Source organism: Heptranchias perlo, chromosome 15, assembly GCF_035084215.1.
Source record: "Heptranchias perlo isolate sHepPer1 chromosome 15, sHepPer1.hap1, whole genome shotgun sequence".
Taxonomy (NCBI): Eukaryota; Metazoa; Chordata; class Chondrichthyes; order Hexanchiformes; family Hexanchidae; genus Heptranchias; species Heptranchias perlo.
This window is the reverse complement of record NC_090339.1, coordinates 26,079,999-26,106,906: the sequence shown is the minus strand read 5'-3', so window position 1 is coordinate 26,106,906 and position 26,908 is coordinate 26,079,999. Positions and strand designations below refer to the sequence as shown.

General features: G+C 43.5%; 1 protein-coding gene across 1 annotated transcript; it reads right to left on the bottom strand.

Annotated features, from left to right (window-relative positions):
* Window positions 1–183: 183 nt before the first annotated feature.
* Window positions 184–17,900, bottom strand: LOC137332708 (short coiled-coil protein B-like). The gene is made up of 5 exons (XM_067996651.1): window positions 17,867–17,900; window positions 17,206–17,292; window positions 5,551–5,634; window positions 2,312–2,497; window positions 184–359 (listed from the first exon to the last, which is right to left on the bottom strand). The coding sequence occupies exons 2-4, from the start codon at window positions 17,252–17,254 to the stop codon at window positions 2,355–2,357; spliced, it is 276 nt and encodes a 91-aa protein (XP_067852752.1). The 5' UTR covers window positions 17,255–17,292; window positions 17,867–17,900; the 3' UTR covers window positions 184–359; window positions 2,312–2,354.
* Between the last annotated feature and the right edge of the window lie 9,008 nt (window positions 17,901–26,908).

Sequence of the window (26,908 nt, the reverse complement as noted above, 5' to 3'; positions counted from 1 at the left end):
AGGTTCAATTACTGTAATGTTTCTCGGTCGATATATTTTCTTATGGCCTATAGCCTGGGAACAAATCACTGCCTCTGTGCCCTGGGCTAGTTTAGAAGCTTAATAACTCATAAATCAATCATCCAAACAGAACCCTGTGTGCAAAAGGAGAAGAGCACACGTAACAATATGAGCATTAGGGTTTATTATGCCACAATTAAATAGACTAAATACAAAAAGGTATGCAAGCTGACTCAAGACAATAAGCTACTGGTTCTAACAGGGTTACATTCTAACACTGGACAGTCACGACTCCCAGTCCCCTTTACCATTATTAATGTTATTATTATTTGTCTGTCTTCTTGGAGCTTTTGGTAGGTCTGGAAAATAAAAAGGACATTTTTTTATTGAAATTAATGTCATTTGTGGCAAATGAACTGAATTAATTTAATAATCTGGTTATTTAACCCTTTCACCTTTTTGTATACAGAAATAGTAATTGATTAGGTAGAATTCTCATACTAGGGTGAGACTGCAGTGAGTGGTACGTGCTGGGAGAGAGGTACACAGATCAGTTAGACACCTGGGAAATGGTGCATGCTGCGCAGGTCACCTACCTGTCCTCTCAACTAGGGAATGGTCTTTGCTGCAGCTGGAGGTCACCCACCTGCCCTCTCTCTCAGAGAATGGTGTGTGCTGAAGAGTATATATCACCTGCTTGCATTCTCACCTAGGGAATGGGGTCTGCTGTGATGTGTGGGTCATCTATCTGCTCTTTCTGCCAGGAAATAGGGGCATGCTGAGGAGTGTAGGTTACCTGCCTGAAGAATGGTGCATGCTTCAGATAATAGGTTGTCTGCTCACCCCAGGAATGATGTGTGTTGTGGGCAGTAGGCCACATGTCTTCTGTTTCACACAGGGAATAGTGTGTGGCACAGGTAGTATATTCACATGCACTTTGCAATAGTGAAAGTCTTGTTTCTTTCAATTCTTCAAAGACACAGTTTCTTCATGCCTCTCACACATCTCACCATCAGCTCCCAGCTCATACTGTGCTCTACTCTTAGTCCTCCCTTGTTGACATTCTTTGCCTCTGAACTCCCATGTATCCTCCATTACTAAAGCTGTCTTTAAAAAGCTCAGTTCCTTCTTTCCAGCCAAACACATTTTTTTCCTTTAACTTGCTAAAAAGTCCAAAACTTGAATGCTTCTCATATATCGAGGGAGATCCCTCAAAACCTGTCTCACACTCCTGGACAGGATATAACAAAAAAAATTATGGTGCAAGAGACTGTCCCTTTCTCACCTCGACTTTCCAGCCTCTCCTCTCTGCTGCCATCTTTCTGATCTCTATATCAGTACCATTATGACCATTGCTCCTCTGATTCCCTTTCTCATTCCTCCCAATATCCTGTCCTACATACTCTTCCTCCTCAATATATTGAAATCAAAACAGGTTATTAAGTCTTCTACTCTAACCCGCTCTTTCCCAGGAATGTTTTCTTTCCTTCTACAATATAAAGCCTTTTAAAACCTAAGCTTGGTGTCACACATTCACTCATCTCTTTCACTCTTTAAAAACTCAACCTTGGTGGTGTCCTGAACTACTGACCTTTGCTTTTCACCCTTTGTCTTTCACTTTGGCTTCTCAATAATTTTTTTAAAATCCAACAAAAAAACTTGTCTGCCTGCCTGGGGTACCTTGCATGCCACAGACAGCAGGTCACTAGTCATTTCTCACACAGGAAACAGTGTGTGACCAAGGGAGTAGGTTACCTGTCTGCCCTTGTGTCTGAAGAATGGGTTGTTTGCTCACTTTACATTGTGGAGTAGATTGCCTGCTCACTATTATGCCAGAAATTAGATTTCCTCTACACTGTAAAGCCCAAGCAGTAAGTTGCCTTCCTGCTGTTTTGCCCAGGGACTGGTATATGCTATGGGTGGACCATAAAAAATACCATGCTGTAAAGCAGTTGTTTGTCATAGGGTGCAGTCTCAATAGATGGTTTCTCTGTGTGTAAATGTTTCTTGTTCAATGCTTCAATTGAAAGCAAAGAATTTTCAATTTAGAATATTCTAAAAATGTATTGGATATTGAGGGGATTTTAAATTTTACTTCTGTTTGCTGACTTTTTGAAATGGTTATGTGACAATTAGCAGTTATTGGGCCCTATCCCATTAATCAAATCTCAGATTTTACTACCCAATCTACAAACTGGATCAGTTATCCAAGAGAGACCTGAGAACATCTCATAGCCCTGGATCTTGAGGTGAAAGGGTCAAACTGAATTTTCACGCAGATGAACACAACATGCAGATTAGCCCACTACACCTGTCGAGATATAAAGCTGACTGGTATCAGTGGCATGAGCTCCTTACTTTCTCTTGTTCTTCGAGTCTGTGGTTTGAAAGACGCTGGAGGCTGACATGAGGTTTTCAATGTACTGGCCAAGTACTTGGTTCTCAGATTTGAGTTTCAGGTTCTCCTCTTTAACAGCATCAACTCTGGCTGACAGATCTGTAAAACAAATGTAATGATCAGGACAGAGGAGAGAGACCACCAGCATGAGAAAAGTAAAAGAGGAAGAAAATATTTTTTTTTAAAAAGAGAGAGGTAGGGCAGTAGAGATATGGGGGAAGTCGGTGGAGGGTGTGGAAAGGGTCGGGGTATAAAAAAGACAGGCAGAGACACCAGCACAAAAAGAAAGGCACTGAAAGAGAGAGGGATTAAGTACAGCATAGGGAAAGAGAAGAGTACAAAAGAGAGAAAGAATGGAGCATAGGAAAGAGAAATGAAGCATAGGAAAAACCAAGAGAAATAAGCATTCAAACAGAGAGAGAAAGAGAGAAAGGGCACAAGAGTATTAATCATGAAATAATAGCAGCTTATAACAAAGGTAATGCAGTGATCGTGGGGGACTTTAATCTTCGTATAGACTGGGCAAATCAAATTGGCAAGGGTAGTTTGGAGGACGAGTTCATGGAATGCATTCGAGACGGTTTCCTAGAGCAATAGGTCACGGAACCAACCAGGGACCAGGCTATTTTAAATCTTATATTGTATAATGAGACAGGGTTAATTAGCAATCTCACAGGAAAGGATTCTCTGGGGAAGAGTGATCATAATATGATAGAATTTCACATCGAGTTTGAGAGTGACGTACTTAAGTCCGAAACTAGAGTCTTAAACTTCAATAAAGCCAATTACATAGGTATGAGGGGAGAGTTGGCTACGGTAAATTGGGAAACTAAATTAAAGGGTATGATGGTTGAAAAGCAATGGCAAACATTTAAAGAAATATTTCAATATTCTCAACAAATATGCATTGCATTGAGAAATAAAAATTCCACGGGAAATGTGGCTATCTAAAGAAGTTAAGGATAGTATTAGATTAAAAGAAGAGGCCTATGATGTTGCCAAGAAGAGTAGTAAGCCTGAGGATTGGGAGAGTTTTAGAAACCAGCAAAGGACGACCAAAAAATTGATTAGAAGAAAGAAAAGAGAATAAGAAAGTAAACCAGCAAGAAATATAAAAATGAATTGTAAGAGCTTCTACAAGTATGTAAAAAGGAAGAGAGTAGCAAAAGTAAATGTGAGTCCCATAGAGGCTGAGACAGGAGAAATTATAATGGGGAATCAGGAAATGGTAGATCCGTTAAACAAATATTTTGTATCTGTCTTCACAGTAAGAGACACAAAAAGCATACCAGAAATAGTGGGGAACCAAGAGGCTAATGAGAGGGAGGAACTTAAAAAGTATTTGAGAAACTAATAGGACTAAAAGCCGATAAATCCCCTGCACCTGATGGCCTACATCTGAGGGTTCTAAATGAGGTGGCTGCAGAGCTAGAGGATGTATTGGTTATGATCTTCCAAAATTCCCTAGATTCTAGAATGGTCCCAGCAGATTAGAAGGTAGCAAATGTAACCCCACTATTTAAGAAAGGAGGGAGAGAGAAAACAGGGAACTAAAGACCAGTTAGCCTGACAGTCGTCGGGAAAATGCTGGCATTTATTATTAAGGAAGTGGTAACAGGGCACTTAGAACATCATAATATGATTAGGCAGAGTCAACATTGTTTTATGAAAGGAATATCGTGTTTGACTAATTTATTAGAGTTTTTTGAGGATGTAACTAGCAGGGTAGATAAAAGGGAACCAGTGGATGTAGTATATTTGGATTTTCAAAAGGCATTCAATAAGGTGCCACATAAACGGTTGTTAGGCAAGATGAGGGCTCTTGGGGTTGGGGGTAACACATTAGCATGGATTGAGAAAACAGAAAGTGGGGCAAACAGGACATTTTCAGGTTGGCAGGCTGTAACTAGTGGGGTGCCGCAAGGATCGGTGCTTGGGCACAAAGTGTCTGCAAAGGGATATAGACAGGTTAAGTGAGTGGGCAAGAAGTTGACAGGTGGAGTATAATGTGAGGTTATTGATTTTGGTAGGAAGAATAGAAAAAAACTGAATATTTTTTAAATGGTGAGAAACTATTAAATGTTGGTGTCCAGAGAGACTTGGGTGTCCTGGTACAAGAAACACAAAAAGTTAGCATGCAGGTACAGCAGGCAATTAGGAAAGCAAATGGCATGTTGAACTTTATTACAAGGGGATTGGAGTACAAGAGTAAGGAAGTCTTACTACATTTGTACACGGCTTTGGTGAGACCTCACCTGGAATACTGCATACTGTTTTGGTCTCCTTATCTAAGGAGGGATATTCTTGCCTTAGAAGCTTTGCAACAAAGGTTCACTAGATTAATTCCTGGGATGAGAGGGTTGTCCTATAAGGAGAGATTGAGTAGAATGGACCTGTACTCTCCAGAGTTTAGAAGAATGAGAGGTGATCTCATTGGAACATATAAGATTCTGAGGGGGCTTGACAAGGCTGAGAGGTTGTTTCCCCTGGCTGGAGAGTCTAGAACTAGAGAGCATAGTCGCAGGATATGGGTCGGCCATTTAAGACTGAGATGAAGAGGAATTTCTTCACTCAGAGGGTTGTGAATCTTTGGAATTCTCTACCCCAGAGGGCTGTGGATGCTGAGTCATTGAGTATATTCAAGGCTGAGATAGGTAGATTTTTGGACTCGAGGGGAATCAAGGGATATGAGCAGGAAAGTTGAGTTGAGGTCGAAGATCAGCCATGACCTTATTGAATGGAGGAGCAGGCTCGAGGGGCCATATGGCCTACTCTTGCTCCTATTTCTTATGTTCTTAAGGGCAGCGAGAAAAAAAGACAGACTAGCATAGAAAGACAGAGATAGAGATGCTTGCATAGGAACCAATGTAGAAACAGGAGTGAAGCAAGCATAGAAAGAAAGAGAGAGGGAAGCCATTGCAGGAAGAGAGATAAGCAAGCACAGGGAGAGTAAAATGCCAGTAAATAGAGAAGGAGAGGCCAGCCATAGAAAGAGAAAGAAGTCAACATTGAAACAGAGAGAGGTCAGCACAGAAAGAGAGGGAGAAGCCCACATAGAGAAAGAGCGGGATTGAGAGAAAGCAACATAGAAAGATGAAAAGGCGGGGAGGGAACGACAATGTTTTAAACCGACACAGCAGCCAAGTAATCACCTTCGAGTGTATGCTGCAGCTCCAGAACCTGGTTTATTAGCCTTGTCTTCTCCTCCAGCTCCTCTTGATTTTCATAATCTGTGCCTTTGGGGGAAGAAAAAAAACTATCAGATAAACTCTGGCACGAAACAGCATAGGTGCCAAGACTCCCTTGCAGGCAAACATTCTCTCTCAACTATGCTCTCTCCACATCATGGTTTAAACCCAGGATCCTCCATATTGAAGATATTGAGGCTGAAACTCTGGGCTCCCTGCTCTTCCAACACCTCACAGTGTCCCCTTTGAAACCATGACTGATTGCTGAAGTGTTTCTTTTTCCTTTTTCTCTCTGAATCTCCAGCAAGTGGAAGGGCTGTGCCATCAATTCCTTGCCCATTCACGGATGCACCAGTAAGTTTGTCAACGAAACCAGCTACTTCCTCTCCCCAAGAGTACATTCTCAGCACACACCTCATGCTGGATTTACATGAATAGAATCATCCCCATCATAATAGATGCAAGTGTTTTGTTAGGCTATTGGAGACAAGATGATGAACTGCTTAATATCCCTGATCATTGTAGTTAACAATAAGGATAACTGGCTCATTAATACCTTAAATGCCCTTCTATCTCAGAGGCTTTTTAAACCTGCGTGAATTCATTTTGTTTAGAACACAACACTTAAACATATTCATTTCCTATGGGGAAAAGGCAGGGGAATGGGACTAATTGAACAGCTCTTTCAAAGAGGCACAATGGGCCGAATGGCCTCCTTCTGTGCGACATCATTCGATGATTCTATGCTGAAATGTGATATCCAACACACAACTGTATGCTTGAGTCACTGGGGTAAAAGGGGGATAGAGATGTTAATGAGAACAATTGAAACTGTTACCCATGACAATTGGGAACAATAGACGAGCGCAATGGCTGACTTGGTAGGCAAATCTACTGACCAACTCCCAGACTGGGGTAGAGACCACAAATCAAACTCCTAAATTCATGTCACACTGCGAACAAGAGAAAAAAGACCCACGTGTTAGAGGTCAATTGGTGAGGTCTGCTGAGAAAGAAGCAAATAATACCCAGGCAGGTTACCTTAAGAATAGAGCTGACCAGACCCAGCATATGCCTTGGTCTGATTCAATGTTAATATTGACCAAAAGCAAATCTATTTAACTGGGAAAGGGGAGCATGGTTTGTTATTTTCCTTATTGGCAAGGAGGAACCGAGATTAAGTTGAAGTGAGATTTATTATAACTGTTACTCTGTATATTAACTAATTGTAAAATTAAAGTTTAATAATTCACATCTGGTGTTGTCCCACTAAAACGTTAATCAATCTGCCGACCACAAGATTGGAGAAGAACGTGTGAGGCATGTGCAAAGGACACAGTATCTAGTTCAGATAACAAGGGGGTCCCATTGTTAGACCCCAGGACATGCTATCGCATAACTAGATATTGGGCACTACAGGTGAATTCCTGCATGTGAGAGACAGGGAATTCACTCACAGGAATGACCAGCACCTCTAAAACCAAGGGAATATCCAATGCAGACTCAAAATTTGTAACATTGTGGGACATTAGGTTAGAAAGCCTAACAACAGTTCTCGAATTGATGCAGGTAAAGAAGTAGAGTTGGGTGTCTTCAGCATAAATGCAGATGCTATTGCCCTGGGCAGCATGTAGATCAGGGCAGCATGGCATCAAAAACGAACCCCTGGGAAGAAACCATATGAGCAAAGAAGGTATGGGCAAAAGTGGGGTACCGCAGTGCTACAAAGTTAGAATGCAGAGGAAAGAGTTGAATGGGGATGGAATATTCAGTGATGTTGAAAGCAGCAAACAGCTCAAGGAGGAAGAGGAGAGACAGAGAGCTACAGTCACAGTCATGCGGTATGTCATTTGCGACTTTGAGGAGTATGGTCTCAGTGCTATGAGCATAACAGAAATCAGTAGCAAATGTAACACTGCTATTCAATAAAGGAGGGAGGGTGAAAACAGAGAACTACAGGCCAGTGAGTCTGACATCAGTCGTTGGGAAAATGCTGGAATCCATTATTAAGGAAGTGGTAACACGGCACTTAGAAAATCATTCTGATTAGGCAGTCAACAGGGTTTTATGAAAGGGAAATCATGCTTGACAAATCTATTAGAGTTTTTTGAGGATCTAACTAGCAGGATAGATAAAGGAGAACCAGTGGATATAATATATTTTGATTTTCAAAAGGCACTTGATAAGGTGCCACATAAAAAGTTGTTACGCAAGATACGACGGGCTCATGGGGTTGGAGGTAATATATTAGCATGGATAGAGGATTGGATAAAGGACAGAAAACAGAGAGTAGGAATAAACGGGTCATTTGCAGGTTGGCAGGCTGTAACTAGTGGGGTAACGCAAGGATCAGTGCTTGGGCCTCAGCTATTTACAATGACTTGGATGAAGGGACCGAGTGTGAAGTATCAAGTTTGACAATACAAAGCTAGGTGGGAAAGTAAGCTGTGAGGAGGACACAAAGGCCATGTACCGCGGTGTGGGAGGAGGGTGGGGGAATTTTCGGGTGGGAATCCTGGAAAGGAAGTAGGCGGGTCGTGATGGCCAATCAATGCCTCTTCCAGGTTTTGCAACAGGCAGCCTGTCGGCAGAAAAGAGCTGCACATCCGAGAGGGGGGTGGTGGGGGTGAAGAGAAAAAGAGAGACCTCATCGGCCATTGGGAGAGAGATCGGGCGGGAGGGGGCCATCGGAGATCGGGGTCCAGGCGACATCGAAGAAGGGGATCCAGGCGACATCGGAGATCGGGGGGGGGAGGGGAGGGTCCAGGCAACATCGGAGATCGGAGTTGGGGGGAGCCAGGCAGCATCGGTTTTAAGGTATGTTTGTAAAGTTTTTTACAATAGAAAATGTCTTATTATTTAGTGTATTTTTCATTGATCCGGCCCTTCCCACCTGCTTTCACCAGGCACGAATCGGAAGCGATGAGAAAGCCGCCAGGTTATGTTAAAATCATTTTATGTCCAATTCACAAAATATAAAGTACCTTAAGTATCTCAATGAGGTACATTGCCCCTTTAAGTATTGGCCTGCCGGATTTAAGCGGGGGTGGGACTTCCTGGTGACCGCTGTGCGCACACTCACAGATTTGCCTGGGTCTAATGCAAAAATGGGCGGGTTCTAGCGGGGATATCTGCGAGCTCCCAAAAACAGCAATTCTGTCGGCCCTCCACCCCCAACCCACCCGATTTTGGGGGGCTAAAATTAATCCCAAAGAGAGGTTAAGTGAGAGGGCAAGAAGGTGGCAGATGGAGTATAAAGTGGGGAAATGTGAGGTTATTCACTTTGGTAGGAAGAATAGAAAAACAGAATATTTTTTAAATGGTAAGAAACTAATAAATGTTGATGTTCAGAGGGATCTGGGTGTCCTTGTCCACGGAACACAGAAAGATAACATGCAGGTACTGCAAGCAATTAGTAAGGCAAATGGTATGTTGGCCTATATTGCAAGGGGATTGGTGTACAAGAGTAAGGAAGTCTTGCTACAATTGTACAGGGCTTTGGTGAGACCACACCTGGAATACTGTGCACAGTTTTGGTCTCCTTATCTAAGGAAGGATATACTTGTCTTAAAGGCGGTGCAACGAAGGTTCATTAGATTGATTCCTGGGATGAGAGGGTTGTCCTATGAGGAGAGAATGAGAAGAATGGGCCTATATTCTCTGGAGTTTAGAAGAATGAGAGGTGATCTCATTGAAACATATAAAATTCTTAGAGGGCTTGACAGGGAGGCTGTTTCCCCTGGCTGGAGAGTCTAGAACTAGAGGGCATTGTCTCAGAATAAGGGGTGGGTGATTTAGGACTGATTTAGGGTGAATAACCTCACATTTCCCCACATTATACTCCATCTGCCACCTTCTTGCCCTCTCACCTGTCTATATCCCTTTGCAGGCTCTTTGGGCTCAATTTTAGCCCCCAAGATCGGGTGGGTTGGGGGTGGGGGGGCAGACAAAATCAATGTTTTTGGGAGCAGCCAGACATCCCGGCTAGAACCCGCCCATTTTTGCCCCTAAATTCTCTGCCCCAGAGGACTGTGGATGCTCAGTCGTTGGGTATATTCAAGACTGAGATCGATAGATTTTATGGAATCAAGGGATATGGGGATTGGGTGGGAAAGTGGAGTTGAGGTCAAAGATCAGCCATGATCTTATTAAATGGTGGAGCAGACTCGGGGGGCCATATGGCCTACTCCTGCTCCTATTTCTTATATTCAGACTGGTGGAACTCAAATAAGGAGACCTGGAAAAGGTGGGAGAGCATAGTTGCAAAGCAATACTGCCTTCCAGAAATCTTTGGAGAGAAGGAGAAGGTTGGAGATCAGGCAGCAATTGCAGAAAATGGAGGCGTTAAAAATGGGTTTCTTGAGGAATGGGGAGAAAGTAGTATTCTTGATGAAGTAAGGATGGTGCCAGAGGACAGAGACAGGTTGATGACGTTAGCAATCATGGAGTTGGGGTGGTCAGGAGTTGGGATGAGAGAGGATCAAGGGAGCATTTGTTAAGCCATAAGGATAGAGTTGGAGGGGTGGGAAGTTGATGGACAGTCGGAAAAGACAGTGGCAGCTATGGCGATGGCTTCAAATTTGGGCACAAAGAAGTCCATGAGTTCCTCATATTTGGGGTAAGGATTAGGTTATAGAGGAGGGAGGACTCAGTACGTGATTGTGATGGAGGAGAGGAGTTTGGAGTTGTTTCTGTTCTCCATGACAACTTTGGAATAGTATGTCATTTTGGCCAAGGTACAGCTTGAGGTGGTTCAGTCAGATCTGGCAGTGGACATCTAAGCTGGTCAAATGCCAAGTGGGTTCAAGCTTATGGCCTGCAAATTTGAGGCTGTGGAGTTGACTGTTATACCAGGCAGAGCATTTGGGATGGGAAACCATCTAGAATCTGAGGGATGAGGGCATCGAAGGTGGAGGCAAGACAATTGTGGAACAGATCGACAGAGGTGTTAAATTTATCACTAGTGGCAGGCTAGAGAAAGTAGAGGTCAGAATTTGAGATGGCAGGTGCAAGTGAGGTGACTAGTTTTTCCCATGGGAAGAAGGAGGCAGTGGAGGGATTAGAAGTAGGCAGGGAGATGTGTAGGAGAATGGAGATGAAGAAGTGGTTGGAGAGAGCCCTGTTGTAGAAAGCCCCGTTGATGATAAGAACCTTGAAGTTCTCAAAATGATTTGAAATCACGTGAAAGAGGGCATGGTTATGAGTGTGGATGAGGGAATTGAGGTAGAGTATGCGGTTGAAGGAGGAAACCAGTGAAGGGAGAGAGGGAGAGTTCACTTGAAAATTGAAGTCACCGAGGCTGAATCGTAGCTCAGAGCAGAGGCTGAGGTTGGATAGAAGGGAGTAGATTTCAGTGAGAATGGTGCCTGTGGGTTTAGGAGTGCAGGATGCAGGGAAGATATTAAAGGGGAGCTGGGAGGGATGGAAGACAATAAGTTGTTTGAATATAGAGACGAAACAGGAGGAATAGGGATCTTGAGGTGAATATAACACTGTCACCAGAGCAGTTTGGGCATGGAACAAGTTAGAACTAATGCACAGCGTGCTGCCTACAAGGTGTAGCACTTTACAGGGGTAGAGATGGACACTGCACAGGAAATGAAGGAATCTGGTGAGTCAAGGCGGGGAACAAGAAAAAGGCACAGTGAAAGAGATGGGTTTTTAGAAGCTTTCGAAGGCAGGGAGAGAAATAGCAAGGCAAGATATTAATGAAACATGGCTGACAGATCTGCCTCTGATGATGGACTGCAAGGAGCAAGCAACAATCCTATATGATCAAAAGCAAAATACTGCGGATGCTGGAAATCTGAAATAAAATCAGAAAATGCTAGAAATACTCAGCAAGTGAGGCAGCATCTGTGGAGAATGAAACAGAGTTAACGTTTCAAGTCGATAATCTTTCGTCAAAACTGGAAGAAGTTAAAGATTTAACTGTTTTTAAGCAAGTACAGAGCCAGGGAAAGGGGGAGGAAGGGGGGTGAAGGGGAGGGGAGGAAAGAACAAAAGGGAAGGTCTGTGATAGGGTGGAGGACAGGAGTGATTAAATAACAAAAGGGATGATGGTGCAAGGCAAGGAGAGTGGTAATGGGACAAGTAAAGAAACAAAAGATGGGTCTAGAGGAGCTGTAAATGGCAACAGCAGAACCATTACCAGCACTTGCTGTCCGAAAAAATGGGAGCAGTGGTTATGATCTGAAGTTATTGAAATTAATGTTGAGTCCAGAAGGTTGTAAAGTGCCTAATCGAAAGATGAGGTGCTGTTCTTCGAGCTTCTGTTGAGCTGCATTGGAACAGTCTAGAAGGCTGAGAACAGAGAGGTAAGAGTGGGAGTGGGATGGAGAATTAAAATGGCAAGCGACCGGAAGGTCAGGGTCACACTTGCGGACCAATGCAGTCAAGCTTGCGGACTGAATGGAGGTGTTCAGCAAAGCGATCACCCAATCTGCGTTTGGTCTGCATCGTGAGCAGCGAATACAGCATACTAAATTGAAAAAAGTACAAGTAAATCGCTGTTTCACCCGGAAGGAGCGTATGGGCCCCTGGACGGTGGGAAGGGAGGAAGTGAAAGGGCAGGTGTTGCATCTCCCGCGCTCACACGGGAACATGCCGTGTGAAGGAGAGCAGGTGTTGGAGGTGATGGAAGAGTGGACCAGGGTGTCGCAGAGAGAACGATCCCTTCAGAATGCTGAAAGAGGAGGGGAGGGGAAGATGTGTTTGGTGGTGGCATCGCACTGGAGGTGGCGGAAATGGCAGAGGATGATATGTTGAATGTGGAGGCTAATGGGGTGGAAGGTGAGAACCAGGGGGACCTTGTTGTGGTTCTGGGAGGGAGGGGAAAGGGTGAGGGCAGAAGTGCGGGAAATGGGATGGACACGGTTGAGGGTCCCATCAACTACAGTGGAAGGGAATCCTCGGTTGAGGAAAAAGGAAGACATATCGGAAGCACTGGTGTGTAAGGTGGCATCATCAGAACAGATGCAACAGAGACAGAGAAACTGGGAGAATGGGATACAGTCCTTACAGGAGGCGGGGTGGGAAGAAGTGTAATCAAGGTAGTTGTGGGCGTCTGCAGGCTTATAGTAGATAAGGTTGGTGCGGCTGTTGTGTGCCTGAAAAAGCTGCCTGTAGCATGCGCCATGCATGCTGTGGTCAGTCGCAATTTGTGATACAGGCATTAGGCCCTCGACTTTCACGGCAATGGGCCCAACGCCTGTTTCAGGAGGGCACCCTGGACAATTAAAGGGTGCCCTGACCAATATGGCGTGTGGTTCATATCCAGTGCATAATGAGCATCCCCTTGCCGCACGCCATGTTGGACCCTTCAGCGTCCATTTTTCACCTGAAAGACGGGCGTTGCTCAATCCAATTTCTAGGCCAATTTGTTGTTTCGATGTCCAAAACCATCAGATTCCTATCACTAGAATCAACGCTAGAAATTACTATTAGTTTCCGCTATTAGTTTAGGAACACTTAAAGCATATGCATGGCATTCATCTGTCTGCTATTTTAAACAGCAATTCCTTGTCTCCTGAGTCAGATGAGCGAAGGTTGCAGGATGGTGACCGATCTCGATCACTACAGAAACTACGGTTCAGTCTCTGAATTTCACTCAACCAATGCAGTCAAGCCCTGCAGTCATATCAGCACAGATGATATAGGAAGAGCATCACCAGCATTATCTATAAAGGGACCATTACCTATTTCTACAACTCTGCAACACACTCGTCAGCCAGCCTAGCAATGCATTGAATTCATCCCTTCATCCTTTGTTAACTTTTTCCATCATAAATTCCTGTGCCTACATTCATAATGCCTATGTAAACTTGTTACACTAAAATGAGGACTGAATTACATCTGTGTGTAATAATCCAATTATCTTCTCAAACCCTGCTTCACTTAAAGACTACACTTGGTCTTGACTCCCTGGGGGTAATTTTGATTTTGTGCGATATTGTAAAATGGATGATAGCGAATCAATGGAATTAAAAATTGGGAGATGTAAAACTGGCTGCCGATTCGCTAGCACCCATTTTACATTATCACACAGTCAAAATTACGCGTCCCCCCACCCCCATTTCAATTTTCTTCCCAATCACAACTTACCGGAAAAAAACTACCCAATTAAATTCCATCAAAAACAATTCTCCAAGTTACAGTTCCTCACCCATTCTAACAAACACACAAGAAAACAATCATAAACTCATTCTGAAATTTAATTCCAACAACTTTGTCCCTTCTTCTACTAACAGCAAAACACAATGTGCCAGGCCTCTAAACATCATGGACTCTGGGTACACCCTCTTCATCACCACCTGCATACATCACAATTGCAACCCCGGCAGCTGACTCCCATGTTCTGAGATTTAATATAAACAATCAAAATATGTATGGACAAAAGCCCATCTCTGACACAAAAGACTACATTCCCAGGGGTGCTGTAGTGCTTAGTGTAAAAGCCACAATGGAAGTTAATCAACCAACAGGGGATCCATGGATCTAAGAAGAGAAACGTCAACAAATACAAAAGCTGAAAGAAACGAAAGATCTGGACATGTGAGCAGTTCTCACAACATGGCCATTTAACATGAGGCTGATTATATTAGTTTTGATGTATTAGCCCCAGGCTCAGTTCAGCCTCTCACTACAACTCCTGTCTCAGTCAGCATGTCTGAGCCAACAAAAAAAGTAACAGATTTCAGTCGGAGCAAGAACTGGCCTTCAGCTCTGTCTCCTCAGAGGGTGAGTAAAAGCAGCAACAGTGGAGGTGAGAAAATGAAAAGAAAAGTAATGCATTAAAAGCAATAAAAACAGTATGAGAGACAAAATAGCTGAGAAATATAGAAATAAATATTCAGAAATAAACAAATAAGAAATACTTAGAAAAAGAGGAGACAGAAGGAGAAAGAAAAGAGAAATAGAAACTTAGAGAGACAGAGAAAGATTTTTGGAAGCGCCACTAGTGCCAGTAGAGGCATAAGAGGCTGCAAACATTTTTTGGTAGAGCCTGTTAATCTGAAAAATTCTGAGCACCACTAATATAACCAACAACAGCCTGACATGCATGTCTCCAATGAACAAACTCTCAACAATATTTCAGCACTGATTTCAGCATTTATTGTGGCCCAGGGATTAGGGAGAAAACAAAGATATAGGCACTGTCAAGAAGAAGGGGAAGGGAGAGAGAACTGTTGAGAACCAGAAAGAGATAGTATCTTGTTGGAAAGGCAAAGGTACAGACAGCAACCTTAATCAGGAGCGGAAAGAAAGAGAAAGGGAGGGAGGCCCTGCTGAGCAGGACAAGAGAGGGAGAAATACCATAACATGGGAGGTGCAGAGAGAAAACCTGATGGGAGTTAGGGAAGGACCCTTCTTAAGGGAGGCAAGAGAAACCTGGGCAGGTGGGGTTAGTTGGGTTGGAGAAACTCTGTTGCTGGAGTGAGGGGGGTCATCTTTGGCTCGCTAAGAGCAGAAGGGATGGTTGCTGTTAGAGCTAAGCAAGCTCACATTTACACAAAAACAATACACTGTCACCAACCCTAACATGAGGATCACAGCCTTATGCAAAAATGAAGCATTTTAATAAAAAGTACAAGAGTGAAATAATTTTGCATTTGGGGAATTGATGGCAGACTGGTTAAATCCATCAATTTTGAAATATAAAACGGCTTGAAACTAACCAGAATGCATAATTTTTAATGTAAAAATTCAACATTTTCCAGGAAAATGGGGCGGTAGCAGAACCAAAATCAAGCAGCAGATAGTTGTGCTGACTTATCACTGCATTAACTTCCGCCAATTTTCAGAAGGACCTACATCCTGGTACCAGAGCTTCCGTCAGAATCAGGTGGGAGCCTCGCAGGTATGCAAATAGGGGTCAAGTTACGCAATTAACATTTTTGTCTCTGCCTGCCTGAGTACCACTAGTTCCTCCTCCTGCTCACCAACCATGGTACAAGTCAGGAAGCGGCCATTTCCAGCGTTGATTAAAGGGATCATCAACTGTTGTCAGGGAAAGCTGCATGGAGCTTTTGTGACATTTGTATGGCGGTTGCTTGTAGGTATTCCATCTGCTGCTTTAGGTTCTGCACATGTTGCTTGCTGCTTCTTTGTGTTCCTGACACTAAATACATCTCTCCTTTAAGCTGCTGCTGCAGGCCCTTCACCCCCCACCCAATTTACTATCTCCAGATTGACAAGCTGCCTATTGGGGCATAATTTTCATGTTGGCATCGCATACACCTAACCACTATCCACCCAATTAACGCGTAACATGAAAATAGCCTCCTGTATTTCCCCTTTATCCAATTTACTTATCCAATTTGACCTTGAAGAGATCCACTTGCCCTTGCAACCTCCCATGGTGAACTATTCCAAAAATCAACCACCTTCTCGGTGAAGTAATGTTTTCTTAAATCCCTCCTTTTTAGCTTACACTCCTGCCCTTTGTTCTGTTAATCCATACCAAATCAAATCCCCTTGACTGATCCTCTATATCCATCAGCCGTACTAATTTCAACGTCTTCATCATATTCCCCCTCAGCCTTTTTCACTCCAACACTTTTTCGCTCAGTCTATTCCTATATGTTTCATTCTCTAATCAATCATTCTAATCACTCTTCTCTTCACCTTTTCCAGCTCAACTACATCTTTCTTGTGGTGAGGGTTCCAGAACAACACACAGTGGACCAGTTGTGGCCTGATCAATGCTCTGTACAGCAGCAGGATAACCTCCTTTGATCTACACTCTATTCCTCTTTTCCTACAATCTAACATCCCATTTTCCTTTTTTGACAGTTGCCAGACATTAGCTTGATATCTTGAGGAATTTATTTACCATGATTTCTGGATGCCTTTCCTAGCTGGTCTTTGTCAGCATTTTTCCATTAATCCTATCATACCCCCCACTTACTTAATATCCCTAAGTGCATGACTTTAGTCTTACCTACATTAAACTGCATCTGCCAATTCTTAGCCCACCATCCCAAAGAGACAAAGCCCTCTTGTAGTTTATTTTATCTTCTACAGTATTAACTACCTCTGCTATCTTGGGTTCATCTGCAAACATCTAGATTGCATCGAACCTGACATCACAGTCGCTAGATTATATGGAACTTGGCATCAGAATGGCTGGGTTACATGGAATCTGATATTGGAGATCTAGACTATATGCGACCTTACATCACAGCAGCTAGGTCACATGGGACACAAGTACCACAACTGACAACCCTTAATCATTGCTCCAGCAACACTTTGCCTCTGAGGGTGGCCACAACCACCTCCCCCCCCCCCCCCCCCCAACAACACACACAAATTGGTGCTTGCGACACTGCTGAAAATTGATCTTTTTTTGTTACAGGGTTGCTTCTGACAGATAAATGGAGATAAATGGAGGATTAGTCACTTTTGCCCCATTAGTGGTTTAGGGATTCATAGCCCTGCATTTTACTGGGGATGTCATTCTACATTTATTATAAAGGTAATTCCAATTCTCCATCCCCCTTCCCCCACACACTCTTGCCACAGTGGGATTTAGGCCTGATACTGTCCTACAACTGGGTTCAGCCCAAAAATCACCACACTAAACGTGTACAACAGCGAAAGGCTCAGGTTGTCAGCTACCTTCTGCATCCGCGTTCATTTTGTCATCAGCCTCCTGTGGAATTTTCATTCGATGGCGTCGCCCAGGAACTCCTTGGAACCGATAATCTGAAATAAACAAAATAAATAAATAAATAGCAGGTCTCACACAAAGCCGTCTTTTGTGTTGAGCATCATCTCGCCCCGGACGACACGGCGACCAGAGCCAGCAGCTGGTGTGTTTTAGTGATTGTAACTGAAGGGCGGACAACTCCGTTTACCCCGCGGCCCCAAATGGCCAAATATTGATGTAATATTTTCTGATATTGATGTCGATTGAGCGAAGGAACCGCCGATCTCCATCGCGATCGGTTGGACAGTAATGGTCAGAATCACCACACGGTCCCCAACCTCCATTCAAAACGTCAAATTGGAGCATTTTGTTATCAATCTAAACACACGCACTGGGTGAGATCCCGATCTAATCCATTGCACATTAGATCGCCCGCCCTCCTTGCCCAGCTCTGTCTGTGGACACCGCTGGGTATTTCCCGCCCCGGTGGATGTTACTGGGCGTCAATCGTTGCCGCTACACTGGGACATGTTTGTCCCCAGTTCCCGTGCCCTGCTCTTTTGCTCCAACGGCTGATGGAAATGGTTGGGCTCCGCCGGCAGGAAGCCAGAGCCGAGGAGCTCGCTTTACCTTCGCTGCGATCAGCTACTTCTTGCGGTCCACTGTGATAAGCACTGAGGAGATGCGTCAGCCCGCAGTGCGCAGAGTCAGTGCGGGGCAGAGAGCCGCCCCGCTGCCCCTCACACTCTCACTGCGCCCTTGCACTACTGTTGCATCCTCACACTACTGTTGCAACCATCACACTATCACGGCACCCACACACTACGATTGCATCCTCACACTATCACTGCATCCATACATTGATGTTGCACCCTCACACAATCACTGCACCCTTGCGCTACTGTTGAACTCTCACACTATCTCTGGCCCCTTACTCTACTACTGCACCCTCTCACTATCACTATACTTTACGCTACTGCTCTTGCACCCTCTGCTAGAGTTCTCCTGTGGCTGCATTGTCAGAAGTCTTGAAACGTGACAACTACATTCCCATATAACAGTGACTCACTGACCCTCCCCCATTACCATTCATTGTCCTCTCCTTTCCACCTGAACTTCTCCAAATCCCCCCTTAACCATCCATTCCCATTTCCTTATGCTAAAGGAAAGGGGTAGAATTTGAAATGTGGCTGTTTTCAAGACATATAATCATTATACTAATACACCCTTTTACACATCCACACTATTGCAGCCTGAAATCCTGCTGCAGGAAATATGCTGTGACTGTTCAGCAGCTCCCTATGTCTCTCCATCACCGAAAAGCCAGATTCTCATCATACCAAGAGAAATTGGGGGAGATCAGATGTTATTTATTAGTATAAAATGTATCTCAATAAATTACCAATTTTCATCGCTTCAATACTTGTTTCTATATGCTTTCAGAAAGAAAAAGGGAAGAAGTCGTCGTCTCATTGCATTTTTCTGTAAAATGTGGCAATTATGGGCAGCCCCTTATACTCACGTAATGAGACAGAAGATAGACTCACTTTTCCTGTAGTAATTGAAGATTTTATTTAATCAAATAAATCCAATTAAAATATTATTTTGAGAAAACTCATTTCTACTTATTCCAGACTCTAAGTCCAGTCAGTAACCATGACAACCAGCTACGGTTCTCAAAGCAAGTCCAGTTGGTTTCCACAACAGATTTACTTGTTCTTTTATAAAGCCCTACATACACTATTTGCATAAAGTAGGTGTATAGTCATGCAGTTTAATGTTTTATTACTTTACAGGGGCACGTGATATCAAGAAACGGCTGAGTGCACTGGATACAGCAAAGGCTTTGGGCCCCGACAACATCCAGGCTGTAGTGCTGAAGTCTTGAGCCGCGCCTCTAGCCAAGCTGTTCCAGTATAGCTACAACACTGGCATCTATCTGACAACGTGGAAAATTGCCCAGGTACGTCCTGTCCACAAATCCAATCCAGCCAATTGCCGCCCCATCAGTCTACACTCAACCATCAGCAAAGTGATGGAAGGTGTCATCGACAGTGCAATCAAGCGGCATTTACTCACCAATAACCTGCTCACTCATGCTCAGTTTAGGTTCCGCCAGGACCACTCGGCTCCACACCTCATTACAGCCTTGGTCCAACGGCTGAATTCCAGAGGTGAGGTGAGAGTGACTGCCCTTGACATCAAGGCAGCATTTGACTGAGTGTGGCACCAAGAGCCCCAGTAAAATTGAAGTCAATGGGAATCAGGGAAAACTCTCCAGTGGCTGGAGTCATACCTAGCACAAAGGAAGATGGTAGTGATTATCATCTTAGCCCCAGGATATTGCTACAGGAGTTCCTCAGGGCAGTGTCCTAGGCCCAACTATCTCCAGCTGCTTCATCACTGACCTTCCCTCCATCTTAAGGTCAGAAATGGGGATGTTCACTGATGATGGCACAGTGTTCAGTTCCATTCGCAACCCCTCAGATAATGAAGCAGTTCGTGCCCGCATGCAGCAAGACCTGAACAACATCCAGGCTTGAGCTGATAAGTGGCAAGTAACAATCGCGCCAGACAAGTGCCAGGCAATGACCATCGCCAACAAGAGAGAGTCTAACCATCTCCCCTTGACATTCAATGGCATTACCATTGCCAAATCCCCCACCATCAACATCCGGGGGGGGGGGGGGTCACCATTGACCAGAAACTTAACTGGACCAGCCGCAAAGCCTTTTCACCATCTACAAGGCACGAGTCAGGAGGGTGATAGGATACTCCCCACTTGCCTGGATGAGCGCAGCTCCAACAACACTCAAGAAGTTCAACACCATCCAGGACAAAGCACCTGCTTGATTGGCACCCCTTCCACCACCCTAAACATTCACTCCCTTCACCACCGGTGCACTGTGGCTGCAGTGTGTATCATCCACAGGATGCACTGCAGCAACTCGCTAAGGCTTCTTCGACAGCACCTCCCAAACCCGTGACCTCTACCACCTAGGAGGACAAGAGCAACAGGCACATGGGAACAACACCAGCTGTACGTTCCACTCCAAGTCACACGCCATCCCGAATTGGAAATATATTGCCGTTCCTTCATCGTCGCTGGGTCAAAATTCTGGAACTCCCTTCCTAATAGCACTGTGGGTGAATCTTCACCACACAGACTGCAGCAGTTCATGAAGGCGGCTCACCACCACCTTCTCAAGGGCAATTAGGGATGGGCAATAAATGCTGGCTTTGCCAGCCATGCCCATGAACAAATAAAAAAAAGGTAGAGTCAGGATATTCCTGATTAAGCAGAAGAGGATCAAGGGGCTCAATAACCTACTCCTGTGCCTTTGTTCCCATACACCACATGTGCATCTGGATATAAAGGAGTGTTGCACCAATTCTTGTGAATTCATGCATTTATTGGCTATGGGGAGGGGAGGTTCCCGCCCGCAGGCTTGTCACTCCTAAAGACTTTGTTTCCAACACACTGAGAAGGCTGGGTCTGGCTATGCTGGCCGAGCAAGCACAGGACGTCCCGTGCAGCTGGACCAACAGGCACCAGGGTGTAGCCTGGATGGTGGTGAGAGAGGCCCTCCCAGTGTGGTCCTTCCAACACATGCGGAGCCTCAGCACTACTGCGAGATGCCCTTGATGTTGTGGCGGGGAGGAGACCATTGTCCACCTCCTGCTGGGCTGCCCCTTTGCACAGAAGGTGTGGAGAGAGATGCGTTAGTATCTGTCCCGGTTCATCCCAAACAATTCAGTAGCACAGGACACTGTGCTGCACAGGCTGTTCCCCGGGACGCACACTGAGACAGATATCACCTGCGGCTGAAAAACCATCAACTCGGTGAAGGAAACCCTTTGGTCTGCGCGAAACGTGCTGGTCTTCCAGCTGAAGGAGCTGTCCACGACCAAGTGTTGCCGACTGGCACAATCCAAGGTCCAGGAGTACGTGCTGTGGGACGCACTGAGGTGAGGTGTGACCACAAAGGCTCTATGGGGAAAAGTCACTGTGTAATAATGAGATCGCTTTGTGTACGATCTGTAGTATTTTGGTTTGAATTGTACTGGTTTGGAATTGTGATATTTACATAGAATTTAAAGATACACACACAGTTCAATGAAAGTATATTTTGAAATAAAAAAACTTTGATACTGTCTTGAAAATGCAAAACCTGCCTTCGCTCAGGTGGCCTCCTGCAGGCAGAGTTTTAGAACAAGCTATGACTTCTCCCCCAAATCAGCAATCATGTTAAGCATTCAGCTGCTAATAGTGCGGGAATGTAAGTTCTAAGCTTTTGTCCCAAAATGAGTAATTGATAATATAACAGTATACTATTAAAAAGTTCATCACAGTAACTGCCATTCAACTTTACATCAAAAGACTGAACATAAGAAATAGGAGGAGTAGGTCATACAGCCCCTCAAGCCTACTCCATCATCTAACAAGATCATGGCTGATCTTCGGCCTCAACTCCACTTTCGCGCCCGATCCCCATATCCCTCGATTCCCTTGGAATCCAAAAATCTATCGCTCTTAGTCTTGAATATACTCAATGACACAGCCCTCTGAGGTAGAGAATTACAAAGATTCACCACCCTCTAAGTGAAGAAATTCCTCCTCATCTCAGTCCTAAATCGCCCACCCCTTATCCGGAGAGTATGCCCCCTAGTTCTAGACTCTCCAGCCAGGGGAAACAATCTCTCAGCATCTGCCCTGTCAAACCCTCTAAGAATTTTATACATTCAATGAGATCATCTCTCATTCTTCTAAACCAGGGAATATAGTCCCATTCTTCTCAATCTCTTCTCATTGGTCAACCCTCTCATCCCAGGATGCCCATATCGCCGTGACCTTGTGATTTGCCATCTTGTGCTTTTGACCCCAGGACCTCAGCCTCCAACATTAAAATGTCAATATACTCTGTATAGCCTTGATTACATGCTGACAAAAAGTGGACATTCTCTTGACTCCAAAAATACATAGCAAGTATACTCCGTGTACTCTCCACTGCATTCCTGCTTCTCCAGCCTATGGAATAAAAGGGGCAGTAGCAACATGGATACAGAATTGGCTAAGTGACAGGAAACAGAGCATACTGGTAAACAGTTGTTTTTCAGACTGGAGGGAAGTGTAGAGTGGTATTTCCCAGGGGTTGGTGCTGGGACCACTGCTTTTCTTGATATATATTAATGACTTGGATGCACAGGGACAACTTCAAAATTTGCAGATGACACAAAACTTGGAAGGGTAGTGAACAGCAAGGAGGAGAGTGATAGACTTCAAGAGGATACAGACAGGCTGGTGGCATGGACGGACACGTGGCAGATGAAATTTAACGCAGAAAATTGCAAAGTGATCCATTTCGGTAGGAAGAATGAGGAGAGACAATATAAACTAGAGGGCACAATTCTAAAAGGTTACAGGAAGAGAGAGATAGGGGGGTATATGTACACAAATCTTTGAAGGTGGCAGGACAGGTTGAGAAAGCGGTTAAAAAAGCATACTGGATTCTGGGCTTTATAAATAGAGGCATAGAGCACAAAAGTAAGGAAGTTATGTTGAACCTTTATAAAACACTGGTTCGGCTACAACTGGAGTATTGTGTCCAGTTCTGGGCACCGTACTTTAGGAAAGATCTGAAGGCCTTAGAGAGGGTGCAGAAGAGATTTACTAGAATGATAAGGGACTTAAATTAAGTGGATAGACGGGAGAAGCTGGGGTTGTTCTCTTTGGAACAGAGAAGGTGGCGGGGAGACTTGATAGAGGTATTCAAAATCATGAAGGATCTAGACAGAGTAGATAGAGAGAAACTGTTCCCATTGGCAGAAGGGTCAAGAACCAGAGGGCATAGATTTAAGGTGCTTGGCAAAAGAATCAAAGGTAACCAGAGGAAAAACTTTTTTTTTTAAAACACGGTGACTGGTCAGGATCTGGAACGCACTGCCCGAGGGGGTGGTGGAGGCAGATTCAATCATGGCCTTCAAAAAGGAAACTGGATAAGTACTTGAAAGAAAAAAATTGCAGGGCTATGGTGATAGGGCGGGGGAGTGGGACTAGCTGAATTGCTCTTGCATAGAGCCTGTGTGGTTTCGATGGGCCGAATGGCCTCTTTCCTGCTGTAACCTTTCTACGGATTCTATGATTCTAGGTGTTGGTCCCCGTTGAGGTATGATTCAATGGGCAATATTACATTTCCTTGGCGCTATCAGTCCTCTATTGTAAGCAGAGTTTTTGTCCTGCATCAAATAGGGAAAGTTAGTTTTTTTTTATGATCTTAGACAGGAAAAATGTTCTAGAAATAATTAAAGATGGAAGCTATCATTTATTACCAAACTGCAAAACAGAAACTAGAGGCCATTTGTCTGCAAGGTGCAAGCAGGTTTTTTTGATCAATAGAAGAGTTATACCAAGATGCAGAAGCTTAATTTTAGGGGATATTCAAATTATTGATCATTTGAAGGACATTAGAGTCGACAAATAAAATGCTAGCAATTGAAACCAGCCCTAAGCCTGGGCAAGAGTCAAAGCATGCAAGCTTACCGACAAATTTGTTGTCTTGAAAGCCTGACCCATCAAGGAGGGAAATATACTTGATGTAGTTCATGTCTCACCATTAATACTAGTTGACATAATAGGTGTTGGGTTTATATAGGATATTGTCATACATCCTTTACCTCTAATACAAGTTCAAGAACCAGGAAACACCAAAAACATCTGGTTAATATTTCTTTACAAATCAAGTCTATTATATAATAAAACACAACCCATTACATACATTATTAGACAATTAACCAAAGTCTATCACTCCTATTCTAATACAAGCAGCAACTAAGCATTTGGCTGCATACTCACGCTTGGGACACTCAGCTGGGTTAGGATGCTGTCTTCTGTTCTCCCAAAGTGACAAGTAACAAGAGCTTTGCTCCCCTTTTTATAGTAATTTCATTACCCATATATGGTCACATTTGTGACATTACTTAAGTCATCAAGTTTTAGGTTATGACTCTTAGGACATTGAGTTTAACTTTGTTGGGCATCTTATGACCCTTAGGTCATCAAACAGATTGCTGAACACACAACCATAGGGGCCTTATTGTTATCAATATCCTGTTCGTTTGTCTAAACTGATCATCCTTTTCCAATGTTATCTCAGCAACCTTTGCTTCCTATCCTTGCTCTTCCTGAACCATGACTTTACTCAAAAGTGTTACTGTGATCAAAGTTAGGATTTGCAAGCATAGTTTAAACCAATTCTGACCTACTCATGTTGTTTAACCATAATTCCTACGTCAGCTGTTTGGTCTTCATTCCATATTAAAAACAATATAAAAACATATCTATATTCTTAGAAAAGGCACTGCCAATGACAGCTCATCTTTAATTCAGTTTTCAGCTCAGTTTCTGGCAATGCCTCTTGAGCTTCATGCAGTGAGTAGGAATAGCCCCACACCCATGCACAAATATTAGGAAGTCTCTGAATAATTATTTCCTCCAATAGACTTGCAAATTGTTGGATCTAAAAAGACAGTCTAAAGAAAATACTTTAACCCCCTGTAGACTCATTCAATCTTTGCTTTCTAAGTATTTGTACCATCAGTATCTTTTCTGCTTACATGTAATTATCTTTCTTGTACATATATCTATTAACTTTAGCCAGAACAGTCTGACAGTGTTGTACTTTCTGCCTTTTGGGATAGGTAGAACAACATGTGCATCTTACAAGTTCTCTGGTGCAACATACTACAAATAAGGGGCAATTATTCATGCTACATTATGCTCATTTCACACAGAACGGTGCAGGTTTTGGTTCATAGGAAACCTTGGTCTGCCTAATGTAACTTTTTGCTATGAACACAAATTAAAAATATTAGGAGGAAGCCGTGCCCCAACAGATTCATCTAGCTCTATTCTGCCTTTCTTTAACCGAACCAGTTTGACCTCTTGTCTCCCTCCACCATTTCATTTGCTTGAGTTATTGTTTCATTAGTGTAGGCAATTTCCACAAGTGCTAACCTTTGCTTTTGTAACCCAACAAAAAACTGTACTAAAACTTATTAGGAGTTTCTGCCACAGCATATGAAAGATGCAGTATGGGCTTTGTTGAAAAGAACACAAAATCTGGTTGTGGGCAAATTGCTTGCAAAGTTGTTTTGAGCTGATCAGCTTGTTTTTGAGGCATGAATTCAAGCGCTATGTACATATATTCAATGTATTTAAAGACATTGTTTGTAATGCCTCCCTCCCCCACCCCACCCTACCAAGACCAGTTGGGTGAGAAAGTTATCGAAGATGTATCCCAATGGAGAAGATGGAAGAAACTTCTTGTTGGTGAACTCAGTTTTGGAATGGTAAACCTGCCTCAGCTTTGCAATACATGCAAACATTTGAGGAAAGTGTAAAATACGTTTTATTTGAAGTTGATCAACATTTGAAAATTTTCAATTAAGTATCACATCAGTTAGTAATAGAGTGGAACTACTTTGCACAAGTAAAACTTTAAGGATGCAATGATGCAGTATACAAGACACAACTAACCATTACATATTCTGCTTAAGAGGGCAAGATAATCTGAGCTCTCGCTTAATTCAGGATCAGCCAACATGGTGCCATTCCAGCTACACATCATCACCATCACATGGCTTGCCCATAGAAAATGCAAGTGAGAAACAATTAAAGATATTTAAATTAATTTTATGTATGAGAATTAAGTTCTTACTGGAATCACCCTTGTACATGATTAAAACACACATGCAGAGGGCGTTCCTCCACTCACCACACTTCCAATTAGCTCAGATATAAAAACAACACTCAATTTAAGATCTGTACAAGCAGCCACTGAACACAAACATTTAATATGCAGTATGCCAGAATACTAAATTAGTGAACTGGCATTAGAAACTGATGATATTTGATTGCGCGCCATTTAAGAGGTAATTGTCATTAACTACGTTGCATCATTCCAGCATGGAATGCATTTCCAGGTGTCTACACACCTGGGGAGTGTGCTAGAATGGTTGGGACGGGGAAGAGAAGTCTTTCGCATCCCAACCCAGCAAAAGGGAATGGAGGACAAAGGCAGTGTAACAATGCAAGAAGGAGTTTCTGGCAGCAGACCACCTAATATCTTGGGAACTTCAGAGATGACAACCTATTCAAAGTTACACATAAAGGGAATGCCGCACACTTCTTTTATATTACTTTATTGAAATACAAAGAAATGCAGATCTTTTTTCAAACCATGGCAGAAATTTACCATCCATGCTTTAAACAAGAACAGCCCCCAGTCATATTGGAGAAATTAACTACTGGTCTACAGTAGTGAAATGCGAACAAACTCCTCACTCCACCCCCCCCCACCAAACAAAAATCAGCTGTTGATTATTCACGTTTTGCAGAAGTGTATGCATCAGGAAATGACAGAACTGCAAAACCAGCCAATAGTTATGTTAAACCACAAAGTATGTACAGTATTGTCAAGTGGGATTTGGAGGGGAATGTGCAAGAAAAGCTGCAATTATATCACCTCTGAACCATTGCAAAATATCCCCAAATGTCACTCAGTTCAGTCTCTTGCAGCTTTTGAAACATTGACACTGTAGAAACATCTGGAAAATGGTACATTCTGTAATAGAACATTCTGCACTCAGTAATCCAGAAACATCTCAGTATGT